General features: G+C 34.2%; 1 protein-coding gene, 1 long non-coding RNA gene and 1 other non-coding gene across 3 annotated transcripts; 1 reads left to right on the forward strand and 2 right to left on the reverse strand.

Moving 5' to 3' along the window:
* Nucleotides 1-1,420: 1,420 nt before the first annotated feature.
* LOC140021447 (uncharacterized) lies at nt 1,421-4,437 on the forward strand. Its single transcript, XR_011825184.1, has 3 exons — nt 1,421-1,631; nt 3,525-3,603; nt 4,308-4,437. It is a non-coding gene; the product is annotated as an uncharacterized lncRNA (long non-coding RNA).
* Nucleotides 4,438-11,277: 6,840 nt separating this feature from the next.
* On the reverse strand, nt 11,278-13,179 carry LOC113718267 (uncharacterized). The gene has a single exon (XM_027243182.1). The coding sequence runs from the start codon at nt 13,177-13,179 to the stop codon at nt 11,278-11,280; it is 1,902 nt and encodes a 633-aa protein (XP_027098983.1).
* Nucleotides 13,180-18,142: 4,963 nt separating this feature from the next.
* On the reverse strand, nt 18,143-18,253 carry LOC113719745 (small nucleolar RNA R71). The gene has a single exon (XR_003455003.1). It is a non-coding gene; the product is annotated as a small nucleolar RNA R71 (small nucleolar RNA).
* Between the last annotated feature and the right edge of the window lie 2,538 nt (nt 18,254-20,791).

The following is a 20,791-nucleotide window of genomic DNA, read 5'->3' on the forward strand; positions in this document are numbered from 1 at the left end:
TTGTCTCAAATTGCTTTATCACTTGTCCAACTTTTAAATGTATCAAAATGAGCATACGGCCAAAAAAAGTCACTCAACTATTTAAGATTACACCATTTAGTCACTAAGCCTTACTAAGCCTTTTTTTTGCCAAAAAGGTCAATGAGCTAGAAAAAATGCACTCCCTCCGTCCTATTGCTAATGTTATGTTTCCACTTTTTTGTTGTCCCAAAATAAGACTCTGGGCAAAAGTCAAACAACTTTCACTACTACTTTTCTTTTATACCCTTAGTATTAATGACAAGATTCTATCAATTAATAATAAACAATTGCGTATGGCCCACCACAACACATCCACACTTTCACCATTCCTGTGACCTTTTGCTTTTAGCTGGCTATTTCCGTATGTCAGACAATGGGTAAAATTGGAAGAATATAAAAAGTGCAGTCCACCATTTTACTGTGCATAAAAAGTGCAACTCCTGAAAAACGTCCCAAATTTTGGGACGGAGGGAGTATCTTTTATGGTCATTTTGTTGAATTTCAGTATTAAGATAGTCAGAAATACATTACACTTAGACTTTTAAAAGCAAAAATATTACACAAACTTTAGCACATACTTAAAAAAGATCAAGGACATTTTTAGTTTTCAAACTTTGCTAATTCTTTTCAAATATGGATCAAAATTCCAAAGCACTATCAACAGTTACAATCATAATTTAGAGAGAATTCGTAAAGTTTGAAAACTGAGAAGGTCCTCAGTCTTTTTCTCAATGCGTGTGAAAGATTGTGAGACATTTTTGTCTTTGAAAACCTAAGCATATTACACGTGTGATTGCACTTCCAAGTATCTTAACACAAGAATTCAATGGAATGACCAAAAGGAGTACACTTTTGCGAGTATGGTGACTTTTTCGACAAGAGAGAGTTTGGTGATCAAACGGTCAATCTTAAATAGTTTGTTTTTTTCATCAGATGACAACATCTAGCCTAAGTCTACTTCTACTCCTACTCCTACTCTACCCTACACTAGGGGGGGAGGTCCAATGAGATCTAGAGAAATCGATGGGGACTGAATTGTGAGGACTCATGTTTTATTTTTTTTAAATAGTCATTTTATAATTATTTACCCTAGTATTAGTTACTTATATTTTAGTTGCATGAATTTCTTTTAAATTTCGCTTTATCGCGCGCGAGTCGAAAGTTCGCATATTTCGCGTCGAAACGACTAAGTGGAGATTTGAGAAATTTATATTAGACTAGTAAGAGTGAGTAATTACAATGTTAAAGGAATTATATTGGAGGATTAGTGCACTAGTGCAGCAAACCCGAGAGAAAACGGTGGTATGAAACCCGCGCGCTACAACTATTCAAAGTTGACTTTTGCTCCTAACTTAAAGTAACTTTCCATCAATCTTCCCTCATAAGCTAAACACACAAAACCCTTCTCTCTCTCTCACCTTGCTCGACCGAACACACCCAAGGAGGAAGGAGGAAGAAACTCCATTGTTCTAGCTTCATTTCACCCACAAAACTTCCACCAAATCGCAAACTACTTGGAGTAACACTTCATCTTGGAGCAAGGAGAAATCGTGTGGTTTTTCTTGAAGAATTGTTGGCGGAAAAATCTGGTTTCATCAAGGGTTTAGGAGGTAACCTTCATCTCCTTTAATCTTTCCAATTTCTTCAAGATTGAAGGCTAGTTTGCATGGGTTTACAACCCTAAGCAAGATAATAGGTTAGAGGACTTGAGAAAACCATTTACTTTGCTTTAATCTCTAGGCTAGCAGTCTTGAGGAGGCTTGTAGGTAGCTACCTTGAGGATATGTTGCTTGGTTAATGTTGTTTGTGTGATGAATGAAAGGATTACAGTTAGAAAATGGAGAGAAAGTTGGAAATTTTGGTTAGTGTGCTGGCTGAAAATTCTGTCCATGTTGTTTAGTGGTTATTTTGAAATTTTGATGCATGGATGACTGTGAAATTGATGGATATATGTTGTATATTGTGCGTACAAAGTGCCTTTCAAAAATAGTTTCATTTGGTTGCCTAAAACTTGAGTTTTGGCAAGATTCAAATCTGAAAAATCGCATAGCAGAATACTCGGACAGTGCTCCTTTATCCGAACATAACTTTTTGTACAAAAGTCGAAATTGAGTGCCGTTTGTGGCATTCAAAACTAGACATTCATAGCTTTCCAACAGTATAAAAATCTCCTGCTGGTTCATTTTGAGTGAACTGCAGTGAGTTAGCAAAGTTGGCTATTCTGTTTTGACTGTTTATAAAAATGAAACTGGAAGCTGCGTTTTGTGGCTTGATTTTGTCCCACTTATGAAAAGATTTTGATGAGAACATTCGATTTCTTCTCAAGTGGTCCTTGGAGAATCGGGTTCGTATCAGATTTTCAAAACGACGTCTTCTGATAAATTGTAGCCTTTGGAACCTAGTTTCCAACGCCACCAACCATTCGCAATTTGAGTTTGTATGGAGTTAGATATGGCTTGATTTCAAAAACGTGACAAAGCTGGAAACTGGAAATTTTTCCCTTTCTTGTTGGCTGAGTGGTCAAATCTGTTTTGGGATGTTATACCTCAAAAATTTTCATGTCAATTGCTTGTCAATTACTTATTAAATGTTCTAGAACCTTGGTTTCAAAAATGAAGTGAATTGAGGTTGATTTCATTGGACAAAACCTTTGGAAAGAAAGAAAGAGTGTGTTGGCAGATTTGCTTTGAAAATTTCACAAACTTTGGTCGTTTTGTTAACTGCCTTCCCGTGTAAGTTTTTGCCTAAATTTTGGTAGAGAAGTAGTCCATATATGGAAGTTTAAGTGTACCAAATTTGGTGTAATTTCAATATCATTTCGATATCCGAATGATGCCCCAAAGATTGCTCTTCAAATCTGGAAATTTACCGATCAGTTTGCAAGATTCAGCTGACTTTGAACTGTTATATCTTGATGCTCAAAACTCCGAATTTAGTTCCATTTATCGTGTTTGAAACCTTGTTTGGAACTCTTATTGTGTTATGAATTTCAAGGGCTGATTCACTTTTTGTGAATTTTACCGAATTTCCAAAGATTGCTGAAAAACCAAGACTGGTTCAAACCTGTCTTCTTGGAACTGAAACTTTGAGCTGAAAAATGAATGCTTTCTATTTGTAACCATGAAAAAGTGTTTTCTAGGAACTTTTAGTACTTCGAACCTAGTTTCCGACGGTATAAATTTTTCCATTTTTGGAAATGCTAAACTCAAAATCTGATTTTTCAAACATTGTCGCGCAAAACAAAAATTTTCCGAATTCTTAAGAAATGAGTTTTTGAGAACTTGTCACTCTCTCTCGATATCGATAGACCATTTAAAACTCGATTTCATGGAAGAGGCAAGTCTCTCTTAGGACTTTAAACCCTCACTTTTGAATCTCGATTTTTGAGAGATTTAAAGTTCTCTTTCATGACATTGTCTTAGTATTGCACAAGTGTACATTCTTCCTTGTTGGCAAGGGGTTTGTAAGTATTTGTGAGTGATAGTCAATTATTATTTCTTCAGGCGCTCAAGAGGATTTTCAAGAGAATCTTGGAGCAGACGCCTAAAAGCTTATTTGCTCACTTATTCACTTTTTGACTTGGTGAGTGTCAAGTGCATGATATATTGTGGAATACGTGAATTGCTTCTTGTTAATCATGTGAATTAGAATTGCCGAGACGAGTGTGTACTTTATCGCACTCGTTCTCTTTTAAGTGAAATTATGATCGAATTTCGCTATGTGAATTGATATTCGACTTGTGTGAAGTGATGTGGTTGTGAATCGTATTTGTGATCGTCGATTGGAGCGTTGTCTCGTCGACTTATATTCGTATTCGGGGGACGCCCAAACTCATAGGCTAACCTTGTGACTCGAACCGGCATTGGCTTGGTCGAGAAGCTTGGTGAACCACGAGAAAATTCGTAAAGCTTGATCTATTTGAGAGATCTCGCTTGGCATACTCGAGTAGTATCGCCTTTCTAAATGATGAGCGGGTCCGGAACAGGGGGTGTAACAGTGAATGGGATTGGCGAAGTAAGTGTTCTACGGACTAAATATACCTACCCGATTGACGGAGTGTCATCACGTGGAGGTATATGATCGAGACTCGGCAAAGCAAGTGGAATCTAGCTCCTGAGAGCTCCCGTATCCTTATTGAGTGTGTTTTACTTTAAATTGTGAATTACTTGAACGTTATAGCTTTATTTCTCGTATAAGTGCTATTGCTACTTGAACTATGTGTTTGCATGCTTTTCTTGGCCTCACTGAGCGTTAGCTCATTCCATTAGTTTTGTTTTCCTTAACAGGGGCCAAAATGGAAAGAATTATGGAGAAGCTGACTTGATGGTCTTTTAATTAGAATTTTGAATGTAATTGGTTAGATGACTTTTGGAGGTTGTATATTTTGGGGAATGATGATGTACTTTTGGTAACTTGTGATGTAAGATTCGAGTGTTTCTTAAGGAAGCGACATTCTTTATATTTTTGACTTTTAGTATTAATTGATTATCCATAAGTTGAATTCGTCTCGTAGCGAGTCCTGGCGAGAGCTAGGCAGGCGTCTCGCCGATACGCTTGGATTCGCCCTAGGGAGAAGTGGGGGCGTCACATGAATTACTATCGGACCAGATAGGTGAACTACGAATCCATGTGGATTTAGAGGAAACCATATATAGTGGTACATTAGGCTGTTGGTCACCATCAAAAACTTTAAATCTTGGTGGGATGGTAGGTCAATCTTAAATAGTTGAGTTATATTTTTTGCCATTCACTCTATCAAAAAACACTAGGTGCGTTTGGATTGGTTTTATTTTGGAAAAAAAAATTAACCAATAATTTTTTACCCCAATTAAGTCGGTTAACTTATCTTGAGAAGATAAACTTGCAACAAAATTCTCAAAGCTTGTTTGGAATGCTAACACAATATAAAACAACTTATTGGAGCAAACATACATCACATGGGACCTATAAATGTCAACACGTCTTATAAGCACACATCAACTAGACAAGTCATTTCACTAGCCCTTCGGCTAGTTTCTAAAAGCGTAGTAAAAATAACAATAACATCAACTCCATGCAAAGTACAACTATAATTTTTTTTTCTATTCCATGCATTTTTAATTTCAATAAAACTAGCAAATACATCACAATCGAATAATTTTCATCCTATCAGTTGTTACATTCATTTATAGATGCAAGATCGAACCCTCAAACAACAAACCGACAAGTAAGCTTAATTGAAGCAAATCGAGAAACTATTGATGAATAGTTTCTGCATGTTATATTGTCTTTTTGAAGTATTCATGTATTGCAGCCTTTTAGAAATTATTGAAGGCAAGCACCTGTTGGATAATTCATGAATAGTGTCCCCATAAGCAAATGCATTTTCTTGTGGCTAATAGCTGCTACCAATAAACCACCACCATTTCTATGGTTTCATCATTTATTAGTCTTGGCCACTTTATTCAAATAGCATAGAACAACAACAACAGTTTGATGAGTAGCCAATTGCATGCTAATAAATAGATCAAATTCCTTTCCCATCAATAATTTACCCAGGCCAATAGCTAATCTTTCCGAAATGGTGATCCAAACATTGCAGGTCATCACAAAAAAGAAGGATAAAAAAATCATATTAAAGAAAGCAATAAAGGGACTGGTAACTTTTTTTGCTTTTCATCCTCATAACACACCAACGGTTACCTCTGCATTTGTTAGCGGAAGTGGTAAGGAATTTGAAAAAGTTGGTGGGCCTTTAGGAGATGAATAATAGTTCGAAATTTAACTCATAATACTAATTATAGATTATGTGTCCACGTCACATCCAAATACCATTCCAAGATAACTTATTTTAAAACCAAATATAACAAATAAAACCATATATCCAAACAAACCCATTGGCTCCAATCACTAGTTGGAGACTTCTAGTCTTAATTTAGTATCTTCTTCACTTTCTACAACAAATTTAAATGGAAAGAAAGGAACTAAATATATCATCTACGTCAAAAGTTACGCCGTCACATCACCATGTAGTTACATGACTAGTTACATTTCTTAAGCAACTATTCATGTATGTATGTGAAGGCACTGATTCTAAATGCCGTCATATCACCATGTCAAACTGGTTGATTTTGTCATAATTCTAATAACTCAACATGTGCATGTGCAAGATCAAGGGCATTTAGAATTAATAGTGGCAATTGCATGGTACACTATAGAAGTAAACACTAACAGCAAATATAAACACTATAATAATAAATATAGACACTAGAAAAATGACAAGTAAAAGCACAATAAATCTTCTATTTCATTAAAATTTATGTCCACAAAAATTGTTACATGTTGTTATGTTGTGTATATGTTTGTTGTTCTAACGTCTATATTTGTTGTACTAGCATTAAAACCATATGATACAATTGCCACTAACATCTGCAAAGACTCTAGTTTGAGGAGGCACCAGCTTTAGACCATTTCCCAACTATAGCTAAAATTTATGCATGAGAGTCAAAGTAACATCATTGAACCGATTCACAATGAGATCATTATATGTATGATGGAGTCTACATCATAAGCATAGCGCCCAAGTACTGATATTTAGACATAATAGAGAATTTACTTAAATAGCTGTTGAAAAGTTTTTGAAAGTAAAGTTCAGAAAGCAAGGTTGAAAACATCGAAGATGACAAAAAGTCGAGTACTTCATCTAAATAAAGAAAGCATTGGTTTCATAAACTATTTGTTAGAAATTTATAACCCAAATTTAAAAGCATTACTTTTTTTGGAAAATTATAACATCTTTTTGTAGTTGTTGAAGAAGGCACAACACTTATTCAACCCAACTGGATTAATCTAAACCTCAAAATTGGGAACAAGAAAGTTATCAAAGCTAAAACAATCTCTATACTTTCCATTTCTTTCTATCGAAAACCACACTAATCATTGTCATTTAACAATATTTGCATTTTCTTGTGACAAAATGGTCTAAAGATCCTTGCCATGTGCAACCCAACTAAGATTAATCTAATTTCTATTAATAGAGTGAATGAAAACTATAGAAAATATCATAAACAACATATTAGGTATTTTTTAGCAAATAAACATTTAAACATATTAATTTTAATATTAAACAAAGATATCGCACATCTGAAAATGAAATTAGTAAATTTTAAAGCCCAAATATCATATTAGTAAACATTTCACCATATTAATTTTAATATTAAACAAATACATCACACATCTAAAAATGAAATTAGTAATTTTTATGACCCAAATATCATATTCAAAATTTGGCAAAGAGAAAGTGTGATTCCCCATTAGATAACAATTGATAAGTGTCATATTTTGTGTTGCATATGTGTTTTATTCCATTTATCAAGTGAATGTGTGTGAAAGTTGTTCATTTTAGGGTTTTTTCTTAAAGTTTTGTGTTTTAAGCATGGTTTGAGGTTAAAATGCAAAAATAATAGTATTAAATGATATTTTATGTTTGTTTCGATAGGTTTTGGAATAGTGTGAGAATGTGTTTAAAGAGGTGTTAAAGGAATGTTTTCGCATGCCGAAAGAAATTTAGGAAGCTTGGTGCAAGAAGGAAATCAACTTGAAACTACTTTAAAGAAGTTTAAAAAGTTAGTTTTCAAATGCAATTTAGACACTGGTTTGACATTTTTTTATATGTTGGCTATAACCTAAACTACATAGGTTAGACTAAGATGACTCTTAATGTGATTCAAAACCAGGACCAAGGGCTACAGAGGTCAGATTAAGATGATTCTTAATGTGATTTAAAGTTATGACCAAGTTCTACAATTCTTATTAAATGTTCAAGTCAAGTTCTATCCTTTTGCTCTCTATAAGTCTGAATTACTGAAATGATTTCCTTGTACTGTGTTTTTGAAAAACTTTCAAAATTGTATTCTAACTGCTGGGTGATATTTTGAGCATAACTCTACATAGACGTCTAAATAATCTAATTCTTAATCCATTGGAAAGCTTAAATGGATTTTGTCAAAGCAAATTTTGACGGGGCCATTTTTCCATCAGAAGGCTTCTCAAGTATTGGGGTGGTGGTGCGTGATGGCACAACCGATTTCACAGCTGGATTGTCTAAGAAGATTCCTGGTATTTTAGCCTTGGATGTGATCGAAACTTATGTGGCGATATTTGCAACTAAATTGTTGGTTGAATTAGGCTATAGTCACGTTGCTCTTGAGGGTGACAATCTAAAGATTACAAAAGTGCTTCAGCAATATGACTCTGATGATTCAACATGTGGCATATTGATTGATGATGTCTTGCAACTTCTATAAAATTTCACCAAGTGGGAAGCCATATGGATACCACGTTCTTTGAATGGTGCAGCTCATAGCTTTGCTAGGAATGCTTGTACTGTCATGGATGACTATTTGTGGAAACTTTCACCTCCATCTTTTGTATTGTCCGCACTTCAAGCGGACCTTATTCCATCTTAATAAAACTTTATGCCTTTCTATAAAAAAAATCCATTGGAAAGCCAATTGAATTGAATGCAAATTTTCTTTTTTGTCCCAAAGCTAATTTGATATCCTTGATAGAGATATGTTCGCCTCAAATTGAGGGTTGAACTATCCAAATCCTATCCTGATTGGACTTCCAATTCCCAATCAGTTTTCAATTCTTTCTATCTATAAAAGGGACTTGCATGAACAAATTTGAGCCGATTAGCATATTTAGGAGTATTTTAAAAGTTGGTTTTATCATAAAACACTTCTACATTTATTATTTTTCAATTTTACTTGGATTATTGCAATGAGTAAGAAAGGGGATCTTCATCAATCTTGGCTAAGGCCTTCTACCCTTCTTCCTACTTTCATAATATTAATGATATTCATGGAGTTTTTTTGCCAAAATAACACTATTTCTAAAAAATATTCCCAATGTGATTCATTTTCAAATTTTATTCCCATAATGATGTTTTCACCCAATTATCCTGATTACCATGTAGAATAACAAGAAAGGAAAGCTTTAATCTAATCTATAGTTTCCAACATGGACTAAAAATTTTAATTTTTTTATTATAGAGGTACAAGAAAATTGCATAACTTTGATAATTGCTTTATAATTATTTGAAATAAATTCTACCATTATTGATCTTGCTATTATTGGTCTCTGCATTTTTTTTTTTGAAATGTATCAAACCTATTGTATATATTTTTTCAAAAAATAAATTTGAAAAATACAAAAATTGCAATGAAAATTGTAAGCAATAACAAGAAAAAATTACAAAAACTTCAAGGCTATCATATCTATTTATGTTGTTATGTAGTTTTTCTCCTAGACATTTTATCAAACATATGGTATGAGAAATCATTTGTTATACAATTAGTATTCAAAATTTTTTGAAGGCCATAGCAATATTCCAAAAATTGAACAATACAAAAGACAAGAATAATCTTCATTTACCTTGAGATTATCAATTCAAAAAGAATATTTTCATCCACCAAAATAATATCGAGGATGATAATGAAGTTTTGGATGCTGTTAATATAACTATTGACTTCTCAAAATTACATATGACAAGGAACAGTTAATGAAATGAAAAAAAATGTGGGAAGATTCAAAGAGAGAATCAGGGAAGATATTAGATGAAAAAGAGAAATAGAGTGTGTCTATATCTCTATCCTGGCACATGTGCAACCTATGTGGCAAAAAAAGGATCATAATTGTAATAAATTTTAAAATTAGGTTACTTTGGATATATGATTTGGAAGGAGAGTCATTTTGGCCGTAAACTTGATATTCATGCATTATTATTTATTTATTGCATTATTTACTATAATTATAAGTAGCTACATACCTTTTCCCTAGAGTTGAATGAAATCTAGTGATCCTTAGTTCTTAATTTAGCTTGGTTGATTGGTGATTCTGCATGGTATTTCATGTCTTTGTTTTATTCTTAGCAATTAAAGTACACTTAATAGTGGCGAAACTTAGGTCTTAATTAATAGATGGTATTAGTTAATACTAGTTTGTGAAGATATAAATCCTAAGTAACAACTCACGAAAGTAGAGAAGTACATAGAGAATAATTACATAATCTCTTGATCTTAATGAATCTTCAATTAGGTTTAGATTACAAATGTATACTAAATCTGATTATTGGTATGTGTGATTCACTAGCGAAAGTGCATTTCATAAAGTTAGGAGATTTTACCATAGTTTTGCATAAAAAATTGATTAATTGACCAAGATAAGATTATGGTTAAAACAATAAAGGAAATCAAAACCCTAAGATTTGTCTATCTTTAATGCCTTGTGAATTTTTTTGCTTCTTGTTTGATTTGTCTCATTTAGTAGTTTAGGAATTTCTCGTTTCATGTTGTTATCTAAATAATTGAGAAAATTTGAAACATTCAGGTTGTTAATTTCATTTCTATGGGATCATTACTTAAATACTCTCTGTACTAGCATAGGAGTTGTACTATTGTAGGTCAGAAAGTAAGGATCCTTTCATGCCCTCTAGAGATCCTAAACTTCATTGATGCCTGATCTTATTGCCTCACATTCTCTCTCGATTCCAACTAGGCAAACCCAAATAGTAAAATTTCTCAACAAGTTTTTGGCGCTATTGCTAAGAAAATTCTTAATTAATATCAACAATAAGAATTGTTTTATTAGTTTAGACATTTTTTTTGTTGTTTGGTTTCTTTTCCTTTGTTGTGGTGCGAGTATGTTTTTTATTGCTTATTTCATTTAGTTTATGCACTTTTCTTCATGTGGTATTTTGGCTTTTAATTTAGAAATCATGAAGTTTGTATGATCACATAGGAGAATCAAATTGGATTTGAAGGAAACAAGTCCAAAGAAAGAAAATGAGAGTTAAAAGGAAGGACTAAAAATGGTGGACGATACAAATCCACCTAGTCCACTCAATCCAATGGGTCTATGCAATGTTGCTTTGCCAAGTGTTACTAGGCACAAACAAACATCATGCGTCCTACTGTGCATACGGACAACTTTAAATTCAACTTTTATTGATTCAGATGGTGCAGTAAGTTCAATTCGGTGAAAATTCAATGGAGGATCCCAATGCTCATCTTGCAAATTTCTTGGAGATACGTGAAACAATCAAGTTTAATGAGCTAAGCAAATATGCCATCAAGTTATGTCATTTTTCTTTCTCACTACAAGAAAATTGCGTTTCTGTGACAGGCGAAAGTCGTCACTAAAAATTCAGAAGTTGTCACAAAAAAAGTCAGTGACGACTTTTACTACTGTCACAGAGCTGTCACTAGTTCTATGTCACAAAAGGGGGTCCATGTGACGACTGTTGTAAGTCGTCACAAACGATTTTCGCTTTTTCTCCTCCTTGGTTAGGCTGTAACAGGCATGTGGCATGATATAAGAGTCGCCATTTGGAATCAAATGTAGCTCTTTTTTCAAACCCAAATCCTTCAAATCTTGACGACACAACCAGTGGTCTTTGGTTTTGTTTTCAATATCCATAATTGTGGCAATGACAGCCTCTGAGACATTTTTTGACACATGCATTAAATCCAAATTATGCCTAAGAAGGAGGTCTGCCCAATATGGTAACTCAAAGAAACAACTTTTCTTTGTCCAGTTCAAACCACTCTCAGAACGCTTGCGTTTCTTTGCATTGGATTGCGCCTTGGTCTTCCCAAAATTTACCTCCATATTTTGTACCTGATCCAAAATTTCATTTCCAGATAAAGGTGCAACAGGATTCCTAAAGTCCACATTGCCATCGAAAGGTTTTTTTTCTCGCCGCCAAGAATGGTCAATGGGTAAGAAGCGGCGATGACCTGTGTAACACAACTTTTTTCGATGTGGTAAATGTACGCAAGTTGTCTCAACCATGCAAATAGGACATGCTTGATACCCTTTCGTACTCCATCCGGACAGCATTGCATAAGCTGGAAAATCATTTATAGTCCATAGTAAAGGTGCCCGGAGGTCAAATTTCTTGCCACTATATGCATCATATGTTTCAACACCAAGCCACATTTCATTCAGTTCATCTATTAGAGGCTCCATGTAAACATCAATCTCATTTCCCGGGGATTTAGGCCCAGGAATTAGCATTGATAGGAAAAAGAAAGGATCTCTCATACACTTCCAAGGGGGCAGATTGTATGGCACTAGATAAATAGGCCAGATGCTATAAGCACTACTCATGGTCCCAAAAGGATTGAAACCATCAGTTGCAAGACCTAACCTCACATTTCTAGGATCAACGGCGAAGTCCGGATGCAACCTATCAAAGTCTTTCCATGCTTCACTGTCTGCTGGATGCCGCATGATGTTATCATCATGCACACACTTTTCTTTATGCCATCTCATATCTGAAGCTATTTCTTTGTGGGTATATAATCGTTGCAGCCTAGGCTTCAAAGGAAAGTAACGCAAAACTTTGCGTGGAACTCTTGAACCTGCCATCTTGTAGCGAGGTTCTTTACAATTTAGATTTGGACAAGTGTCAAAATTTTCATTTTCCTTGCGGAAGAGAACACAATCATTGACACAAGCATGGATTTTTTCAGATTTAAAACCTAAGTCTCGAATGAGCTTCTTAGCATCAGCAAAAGACTTGGGAACTGTGGCTTCAGGAGGTAGTGCATGGCTAAAAATTTCCAGCAATGCATTGAAGGACTTTATGGTCCACCCGCTCATTGTTTTCAAATGGAGCAAAGTGACTACAAAGGATAGCTTTGAGTAAAAATGATTCCCTGGATACAGCTCCTTTTTTGCATCTTCTAACAATTTAAGAAAGTTATTTGTGTCACTATGATTCGCATTTAGACTATCATCCGTTGATTCTTCCCTACCAGCCCAATTGTCCCCCCATTGTGCTGTCCCAATGTCGTGCAACATGTCATTTAAATCTTCAGTATCACTATCCTCCTCTCCATCCCCATTTTTAGTACTATCCCCACAATTTTGGTGTCGAAATTGTTCCCCATGGTGTATCCATCTTGTGTAGCTTTTACGAATGCCTTGAGTCAATAAGTGATCCTCCACAACTGTTTTAGTTTGGTTACAAAAATTATTGCATTGTGTACATGGGCATGGGATTTTCTGATTTTCAACTTTTTGAGAATATGCAAACTTGAGGAAATTTTTGACTCCGAGTTCATAAGCCTTGTCCTTCCTATTGCTAATCTTCATCCAAGTTTTATCCATGTCCTAGATATACACACATCAGCCTTTAGTACAAAATACTTTTCTAATATCAAACTAAAGAGAATACAAGTTTTTTATGAGACTTTCATGCAAAAGAAATGGAAGAAGATTTCGGCAAACTGAAGGTTTCGACAACACTAGCTGCAATTTTCATTTTCAATTGCGGATTCCCTATCAGATTGAATATCAAACCAGGCAATGAGACAAAACCAAGAAGCAGAAACATCACGAAACTCAGCCTGCAGTCCTGATATGCTAATCAGATTTACAAGTTCATCAACCAGACTCAAATGCGTAAACTTGAGACAGGGATAGGGAAAGATAAAATGCAGCAATGAGCATTGAACGAATGCCCTGGGACGACATTCTAGTTTTGGCACCTGTTCGAACTCAGTAGTGACTGTGAAGTAATTGGTAATGAACTCAGCAATCTGGCCATGTTAGAGTACAGTAGTATTATAAGTATCTAAATTCAGTTTTTTTTTTTTTTTACCCTTAAACTGACCTACCCTATCTACAGTTTAAAATGAAGTTAGCCAGTCTTTGGAGGTTGACTGATTGAGCAGCAGAACTAATGAGTTGGCTGAAAAGTGTATGCACCCTTCACTACGACTGCCCAACTTTAAAATAATCCTTTTGTGGCCGGCCCAAACCGCCTGTGGAGTGGTTCGACTTTAAATCTGGCGTTTGGGTTGCCAAAAATCTATACCGTGATCATGTTAAACTACAAGCAACCGGCTTGAAATTATTACAACTATATATATGTTCGCTTCAAAAGTGGCCTTAAAGTTGATACTTTCTCCCATTTTGTAGGGCAGAGCATGTCATACCCTTCGGGGGAAAAAAAATTCTCACAATGTGTAGTTATTAGAAAGAAAGCTATGAAATTCAGAGGCAGTCCTGATATGCTAATCAGATTTACAAGTTCATCAACCAAAACTTGAGACAGGGATAGGGAAAGATAAAATGCAGCAATGAGCATTGAACGAATGCCCTGTTACGGCCTGCTGTTAGACCACTTGGGCATTTCAACAAACAGTAAACGAACATGAAAAATTCCAGCAATTCTTTGCTCAAATGAAGCCACGGTTGGCCCCAAAATCATCAGAAGTACAAGGGATTTCAAATTCAATCATGATATAACATGCGCATGCTAAAATTTGAACAATCAACGGGGCAATTGCAATAAACGAAGCCATGGCAGACATGCTTAGAGGACTTGGGAAGGAACTGAAATTCAAAGAAAAAGGGGCGACTTATAGTGCTCTTACTTGAGCGGTGGCGACGGCGAGGTGTTGGCGATGGCAGACAGCAGCAGAGCGGACGCGGACTGGTGGTGACCTGGTTCTTCCTCCTCTGTCCGTTGCCGCGTCTTTCTCTCCTGATCTTCCCGTCAGCCGCCACTCTTCCTTCACTCTGTTTTTTTTCTTTTCACGCTCAAGGCCTCCCTTCCAAGCACCCTAGCTGCTTCTCTGCTCTTCTGTTTCTCTTTTTCTCCTCTAAAACCTAGCCGCCCTTTCTCAGGCTTCCCCCTTAGCTTTTCTTGCTCACTTGTGCGCCGCCCTTTTTTTCTCCTCTATTTTGTTCTTTTTTTTTTCTTGTTTTGTTCTTTTCCCTCTGTTTTGTTCTACTGCCAAAGCCCTCCTCTATTTTCCTTCACCTGAGCTGGTGGATTGCGGCGGACTTCAGCGGCTAACGGTGGCGAGCGGCATTTCGAATCTACGGGAAGGAAGGGTTAGTTCACCATAGGAAGGAAAGACTGAGAATGAAATTTGTCTAAGTGTTGGAAGAGAGAAGCGGCCAGACTTTTGTTTGTGTGTGAACAACCAAAACGACGTCGTTTTGTAGAGATTTTAGCCACCCGCCTCGCGCCTCTTTCAGATTTCAGACTGGCGCTCTTTTTTTTTGGCATCTAAACACGTCTTTGAGATTGCAGGATTCACGCCTTTAGCTTCATACATCTTTTTTCTTTTTTTTTTTCCCTGGTAAAATTTTTTTTTTCAGGTTTCTTTTTTCATACTTAATCTCTTTTTTTTTTCCTTAATCTCATCTATAAATATCAAATAAATTATTTGATATTGGTTTCTTTTTTGTGCATGTATATATATGTGTGCTTGTTTGTGTCTATATACATCTTTTTGGGTTTGGATAACTCAATATACAAATTATTTATGAAATTACCTTACAATAAAACTTACACAATAAAATATGTTTCAAAAATTTAACATGCATATAATTGCTTATATACAGTATAGCACTTCTTACTCATGCTTATCATACTCTTTGTCTATTACTTAGTTTTTATAATAAATTAAAAGAAACATGTAATCAAATATTCTGTTAAATGTGTTACAACTCTCAATCTTATTGCACGACAGATATTTTACTGAATAATTTTAATTTCGTATATACCCATTCCATATGAAAATAATTATTACTTATGATGTATTACACGTTATACTAATCTTTCACAGTGCTAACATTAGACTACAAATTATATTCAATTACACTTTTTCAAATTATTTCAGTTATTGATTTTTGGGGGTTGTTATAAGTAATAATAAACAATTCATGAAAAAAATTTATGCTCAGACATGTCTATTATGTCAACTTAGCAAAAATTACAAATATCTAAAAATAGTTTGTTATTATATCATTTGCATTTTGCTAATACGTAATGAATAGGGGCTAAATTATAAAATTAGGGTGTCATATCTTCTGTGCTTTTGCTCATATAAAAGAATTGGGGGATAAATAATAAAATTAGGGTGCCATAGTAGAATTAGTGAAATTTGATGAAAATACTATAGAATTGCTTATATACAGTATAGCACTTCTTACTCATGCTATCCTACTCTTTGTCTCTTACTTAGTTTTTATAATAAATTAAAAGAAACATGTAATCAAATATTCTGTTAAATGTGTTACAACTCTCAATCTTATTGCACGACAGATATTTTACTGAATAATTTTAATTTCGTATATACCCATTCCATATGAAAATAATTATTACTTATGATGTATTACACGTTATACTAATCTTTCACAGTGCTAACATTAGACTACAAATTATATTCAATTACACTTTTTCAAATTATTTCAGTTATTGATTTTTGGGGGTTGTTATAAGTAATAATAAACAGTTCATGAAAAAAATTTATGCTCAGACATGTCTATTATGTCAATACAAATATCTAAAAATAGTTTGTTATTATATCATTTGCATTTTGCTAATACGTAATGAATAGGGGCTAAATTATAAAATTAGGGTGTCATATCTTCTGTGCTTTTACTCATATAAAAGAATTGGGGGCTAAATAATAAAATTAGGGTGCCATAGTAGAATTAGTGAAATTTGATGAAAATACTATAGAATTGCTTATATACAGTATAGCACTTCTTACTCATGCTATCCTACTCTTTGTCTCTTACTTAGTTTTTATAATAAATTAAAAGAAACATGTAATCAAATATTCTGTTAAATGTGTTACAACTCTCAATCTTATTGCACGACAGATATTTTACTGAATAATTTTAATTTCGTATATACCCATTCCATATGAAAATAATTATTACTTATGATGTATTACACGTTATACTAATCTTTCACAGTGCTAACATTAGACTACAAATTATATTCAATTACACTTTTTCAAATTATTTCAGTTATTGATTTTTGGGGGTTGTTATAAGTAATAATAAACAATTCATGAAAAAAATTTATGCTCAGACATGTCTATTATGTCAACTTAGCAAAAATTACAAATATCTAAAAATAGTTTGTTATTATATCATTTGCATTTTGCTAATACGTAATGAATAGGGGCTAAATTATAAAATTAGGGTGTCATATCTTCTGTGCTTTTGCTCATATAAAAGAATTGGGGGCTAAATAATAAAATTAGGGTGCCATAGTAGAATTAGTGAAATTTGATGAAAATACTATAGAATTGCTTATATACAGTATAGCACTTCTTACTCATGCTATCCTACTCTTTGTCTCTTACTTAGTTTTTATAATAAATTAAAAGAAACATGTAATCAAATATTCTGTTAAATGTGTTACAACTCTCAATCTTATTGCACGACAGATATTTTACTGAATAATTTTAATTTCATATATACCCATTCCATATGAAAATAATTATTACTTATGATGTATTACACGTTATACTAATCTTTCACAGTGCTAACATTAGATTACAAATTATATTCAATTACACTTTTTCAAATTATTTCAGTTATTGATTTTTGGGGGTTGTTATAAGTAATAATAAACAATTCGTGAAAAAATTTTTATGCTCAGACATGTCTATTATGTCAACTTAGCAAAAATTACAAATATCTAAAAATAGTTTGTTATTATATCATTTGCATTTTGCTAATACGTAATGAATAGGGGCTAAATTATAATATTAGGGTGTCATATCTTCTGTGCTTTTGCTAATATAAAAGAATTGGGGGCTAAAAAATAAAATTAGGGTGTCATTGTAGAATTAGTGAAACTTGATGAAAATACTGTAGTATACAGTGATGCAAAAAGTTGTCACAAAATTGGAATCGGGTAGACTTTCAATGACAACAAGTTATGTTGTCACTGTAGAGAGAGTGTTTGTGACGACTTTACTTGAGTTGTCATAAATTCATTTCCCGCGGCATCAAATGAGATGCGCGCCAACTATTTCGTGACGAGTTGAGAATGACAACTTCCAATGTTGTCACTGATTATGCTTGTGATGTACTCATCTGTGATGACACCTAATGTCGTCACTGAATTAGGTTATCTGTGACAAGATTTTTGTTGTCACATAAATTTTTGTCACTGAAAAGCATATTTCTTGTAGTGTCTCTTGTGAGAGTAGACTAAGTATGGCTCTTCTCACATCCTTCCAACACTTTTTTACATATCATGATTTATCTAAAACTTTTTTTTACGAATTATATTTTACCAAGTAAAATTGCAAAGTTAAGAAATGAAATAACTAGGTTTTTTTTGCCAATTAGAAGGTGAATTACTGAATAAAGCAGAGGAATGGAACAAGGGCTTGCGAAGGAAGTGTCCTCATCATGACCTTCTAGAGCGGTTGACTATTCAAACATTATGTAACAGTCTAACCTATTCTATGAGAATTATAATTGATGCAACTACATGTAAAACACTTATGGGAAAATTTGTTGAGGAGGCACATGACCTATAGGAGGAAATTGTGGCAAACAACTTTCAATGGGCTTTAGAGAGAGGAAATTAAAACTCTAGGTTTGTCTATCTTTGATACTTTGTGAATTCTTGCTTCTTGTTTGATTTGTTTATTTAAGTAACTTAGTAATCTCTTTCTTCATCGTATTATATATATAATTGATTAGTTTTAAAACATCTTGTCATTAATTTTGTTTCTCTACAGGATACTTGAATACTCTTTGTACTAACATATGAACTGTGCTCTTGTAAGTGAGAAAGTAAGGTTAGTAAACTTCTAAAACTAAGGTTAGAAAATTTGTTGTGTAGTGTGTATATGCTATATTTTAACTCAAAATAAAATGAATCAGCATGGGTTGAACTAAGAAGCTTTTGAAGATTTAAGTTAGTTATAAAATTATATCTGTGTCTAAAACCTCAAAATCATTGTCGTCCAGCATAACTGATCTTGCTTGTGGTGACAAAGTAGATAAATACTATTATAAATATAAAAACAACCCCTAATATGTTACAACCCAACTGGATTAATCTTTATCTCCTAATTAACTTAATCTTGGTAACTATAAATAATCTCAGTACTTGCCATTTTAAGTGTTCCTATATCCCAAAAGATCATCATCATTGAACAAATAATCCCCAGTATGTATTTCCTTGCTATGTACTTTTTTATTTTTATTTTTAGGGAGCTTCTTTTGGAATTACAAATCCCTTCAAAGGAGAATCTACTTTTACCATCTCAATTTTTTGGAAAAGGAAAGGGATGAGCTCTCTAGGATAGAATCTTTCTCTAAAGCGCAAGGGATCAGATTTTGTATCAGCAAAGTAATTGGATAAGTTATTAGGAATATGATGGATTGAAAAATTGAATATGACTCGAGGTTTATTCTTCAACTACCCTTGATCTATGATATTGGACTATCAGGAGTTTGACAGTGTGCCTTAGTACAAGATAGAAAAGAAGATGGCTGGAGGAATCCATAGGAGGCCCGCCCATTATGCATTGCATGAGGGCCGTCAAGAGTTAAAAGGAAATGAGGAGGCAAGCCCCCACATCTTCCGCATATTTTGCTCATCCAATATGGCTTAGGACCGATTGAAAGTAGTTTCACCCTTTCATCAACCTCAAAAACTGATTCACATATAGGCAATGCTATCTATTACACCCTTGACTCTATCTCCTTTCTTATTACAGGATTCCCTCTCCATAGTACTCAAAAGTTCTGTCTTAGCTTTGACTCCTTGAAGCCCTTTCTTTTAGATAGAAAGGTTCCCCTAGTTTGGTGCATCTTTGACACAGTTTAAATAACTATCCTAGAGTTTTCGGAACAAGAGTTAAGGTTTTTTCCCTACCAAAGTGTCCAGCAAGACCCCCAACCCTAATGAATGGACTATAAAGTGGTCAGTCAAACTCTTGAGTGGCTCGGAAGTACTACACCTGCTGATAGCTCTACCCCTTCTTTAGGGATGAAATTAACTTGACCGTTAGGGCTAGAGCTATGTTGACATGTCAAAGTTAACCAGTTCCACCAAATCCACCTATCTCTCGGCAAAGATCGAGTGAGTGTGCAGTTATGCTTCAAATGGAGATTGGATTACTTATTTGATTATTAACCGCAAAGGTTTCCACGAGGAACCCTGAATTACGTTAGGGCAAGAGAAAGAAAGGCAAGGGACAGAATTTCTACATCAGAATATGACCAAAAACAACAGTTCTTTTTTACGCTCTCTGAAATTGTGCTCGATATTTGCCAGTACCGGAAGTGGTAATAAAAGTGAGAATGTTATCATTAAACTAACCATACAAATAAGGGGCCTCAGCCTCATGCACTGCTCAAGTAAGTATGTGACTCTGTATGAGGACTTGATGTAATTGAACTTGACTAAAAGAAGGCCCAACTGATAAAAGATAGAATCCAAATTCAAGGCAGAACCAAAGATAGTTGTGAGGGAAAAGGAGTTCCAAACTCAAAAAAGGCCTAGTTGATCTCCTCTTATTATTAAGAATAATAAGTTTGTACTCCTTTTCAATTTTGCTTGTCGGCGAGCTAGTTTAATGCTAAGCAAAGTGTACCTTTCCTTACAAAGAGCTTTCTTCTCACTTTTTCTTCTAACTATTTTTTTGTTGTTCTTATCCTGCCACTAGAACAACCAAGACATGCAACAAAAGAACCTAGAAAAGAGTTGAAAGAAAAGAGAGAAACGAAGATTTTTTTTTTTGGTTTTGTTTCCAAAATAATTTAACCATCAATAAACATATACTCCCTCCGTCCCAGAAAGTGTGTCGCGTTTCGGGAATTGCAATTATTATCAACAGTGTAGGGCTTTTAAATGATTTGCGTTTAAGTTCTGGCAATGCCTTGACTTTCAATATATTCAGAATGATAAAAGGGGCACAAGTTGTGATAAGACATGTGG

The sequence above is a fragment of the Coffea arabica genome, chromosome 11e (assembly GCF_036785885.1).
Source record: "Coffea arabica cultivar ET-39 chromosome 11e, Coffea Arabica ET-39 HiFi, whole genome shotgun sequence".
NCBI lineage: Eukaryota > Viridiplantae > Streptophyta > Magnoliopsida > Gentianales > Rubiaceae > Coffea > Coffea arabica.

What these genes read in the sequence shown, in the direction of transcription:
- LOC113718267 (XM_027243182.1), bottom strand. Translation starts at nt 13,179, where the DNA reads ATGGATAAAACTTGGATGAAGATTAGCAATAGGAAGGACAAGGCTTAT.